At 49.8% G+C, this 2,500-nt stretch overlaps 1 protein-coding gene across 1 annotated transcript in view; it reads right to left on the reverse strand.

Moving 5' to 3' along the window:
• The window catches only part of LOC125025176 (putative uncharacterized protein DDB_G0271982), a gene marked incomplete at its 5' end in the record, with an annotated part of 19,547 nt that overhangs the window by 12,413 nt on the left and 4,634 nt on the right, over positions 1–2,500 (reverse strand). The window contains one exon of the mRNA XM_047613153.1: positions 1,325–1,411. Coding sequence (XP_047469109.1) covers positions 1,325–1,411 — 87 coding nt within the window. The remainder of the gene's footprint in view (positions 1–1,324; positions 1,412–2,500) is intronic.

Genomic DNA, 2,500 nt, shown 5'->3' on the forward strand with positions numbered 1-2,500 from the left:
ATTCTTTTCCTTGTTGTTGTTGTTGTTGTTTGTTGTTTGTTGTTGCTGTGGTTGTCTGGACGAATAATTTACATTTTTTAATTTTCTCTCCCTCCCTCTCTCTTTTATTTATTTTTAGATCACGTAAATTGCAGTGTAAATTTGTGGGTGGGGAATAATTAGACACTTTAAAAAGGCCATTTATTTACCTTAAAGAGCTTTATCCTGAGCCATCGTCTGCCTGCATGTCTAGCCGCCTGCGCCCTCGCTTGCCAGTGCGTCTGTCTGTTTCCATGCTTGTGCTTGTGTTCAAGTGGGCGTGCGTGTGTCTGGGTCTCCTTTCGTCTGTCTTGTTATTAATGTTTGGTTATTTGTCTGTATGTGTGTGTATATGTTTGCCTTTCTGTTGTCTGTCTGTCTATATGTCTTATCTAATTATTGATCTATCTTTCTGTCTCTGTATCCCAAGTTTTTTTTTTTGTTTGATTAGCGTGTGTTTGTATTACTTAAATACATAAACACCCACACCCACACACCCACCCACCCACAGCATCTTAAAATGGCATATGCAATTGCCACCTTCAACATTCCGCGAGTCAAAACTTCGTTGCCACTCGCTCTCGTGAATTACTCTGCCGTTTTGCTTGAACGCCAAAGGGAGGGGAAATGAGCACCCCTAGCTTGCCTCTACACCCACTACCTTGCCCCTATACTTCTTACTCATGCCCCTACAACCCCTATCTTTTCCCTACACCTTTTGCCATGTCCCTACACTTTCTACCTTGCCCCTACCCCCATTACCTTGTCTCTACACCTCCTACCTAGCCCCTATACCCCTTACCTTGTCCCTATACCCCCTACCTTGTCCCTATACCCCCTACCTTGTCCCTATACCCCCTACCTTGTCCCTATACCCCCTACCTTGTCCCTACACTCCCCTACCTTGCCCCTACAATCCCCTACCTTGCCTCTACAATCCCCTAACTTGCCCCTACACTCCCCTACCTTGCCCCTATACCTCTTACCATGCCCCTACACTCCCCTACTTGCCTCTATACCTCTTACCATGCCCCTACACCCCTTACCTTGCCCCTACTCCCTCCTCCCCATCTGTCCCCCTCCATTTTCCGCCCACCTCCCCTTACCTCGGGCGCGAGGAGGGGAAATCCACGAGGGGAAATGGGTGGTGGTGATGCGCGTACCCATAGTGCCTCTCGAGTCTCCCCTCGTGCTGATGGCTCTCTCCTTTTTTCCCTGTTCCCATTCTCCATCGGTATTTTTTGTTTGTAACTCTCTCTCTCTTTCTTTCTTTCTTTCTTTCTTTCTTTCTTTCTTTCTTTCTTTCTTTCTCTCTCTCTCTCTCTCTCTCTCTCTCTCTCTCTCTCTCTCTCTCTCTCTCTCTCGTCTCTCTCTCTCCTCTCTTCTCTCTCTCTCTCTCTCTCTCTCTCTCTCTCTCTGTCTCTCTGTCTCTCTGTCTCTCTGTCTCGCTCTCTCGCTCTCTCGCTCTCTCTCTCTCTCTCTCTCTCTCTCTCTCTCTCTCTCTCTCTCTCTCTCTCTCTGTCTCTCTTTCTTTCTCTCTCTTTCTTTCTCTCTCTTTCTTTCTCTCTCTTTCCTTCTCTCTCTTTCTTTCTCTCTCTTTCTTTCTCTCTCTCTCTTCTCTCTCTCTCTCTCTCTCCTCTCTCTCTCTCTCTCTCTCTCTCTCTCCTCTCTCTCTCTCTCTCTCTCTCTCTCTCTCTCTCTCTCTCTCTCTTTCTTGCTCTATGTTTTTTCCTCTCGTAGGTTCTCTCTCTCTCTCTCTCTCTCTCTCTCTCTCTCTCTCTCTCTCTCTCTCTCTCTCTCTCTCTCTCTCTCTCTCTCTCTCTCTCGCTCTCTCGCTCTCTCGCTCTCTCGCTCTCTCGCTCTCTCTCTTTCTTTGTCTTAGTATATTTATTCTCCCCTACCCTCATCTCCCCTCTCCTCCCCTCCCCTCCTTTCCCCTCCCCTCCTTTCCCCTCCCCTCTCTGTGTTTACACGTGTGTCAGTGTGCGTGTGTATGCGAGCGTGGAAAGTCGTTCCGAATCGGGGATGAAATGGAATCTGTCTGCCGGCGCGGAGTGGGGGATATATTTCCGGACGGCCTTTGAACGGTTTCGGGAGTCGCGAGATTTACTTAAGGCCAAGAGGTCCCTCCTTTGTGACGGCGCTGTTTTTGTATCGCGAAGTGTGGCGTCGGGGATGGCGCTGTCTCGGCTTCTTGGGGCGCGAGAGGCCGCCGTTCCTTTCGGCCTTTCTCTCTCTCTCTTTGCTTCGTCGGTCGCTGTCTCTTTGTATCTCTGTCTCTGTCTCTGCCTCTGCCTTTGCCTCTGTCTCTGCTTCTGTATCTTTCTCTGTCTGCCCCCCCTCTCTCTCTCCCTCTTTCTCTCTCTCTCCCCTTCTTTCTCTCTTTCTCTTTCTCTCTCCCTCCCCCCCTCTCTCTCTCTCCCTCCCTCCCTCCCTCCCTCCCTCCCTCCCTCCCTCCCTCCCTCCCTCCCTCCCTCCCTCC

Source organism: Penaeus chinensis, chromosome 4 (assembly GCF_019202785.1).
Source record: "Penaeus chinensis breed Huanghai No. 1 chromosome 4, ASM1920278v2, whole genome shotgun sequence".
NCBI lineage: Eukaryota > Metazoa > Arthropoda > Malacostraca > Decapoda > Penaeidae > Penaeus > Penaeus chinensis.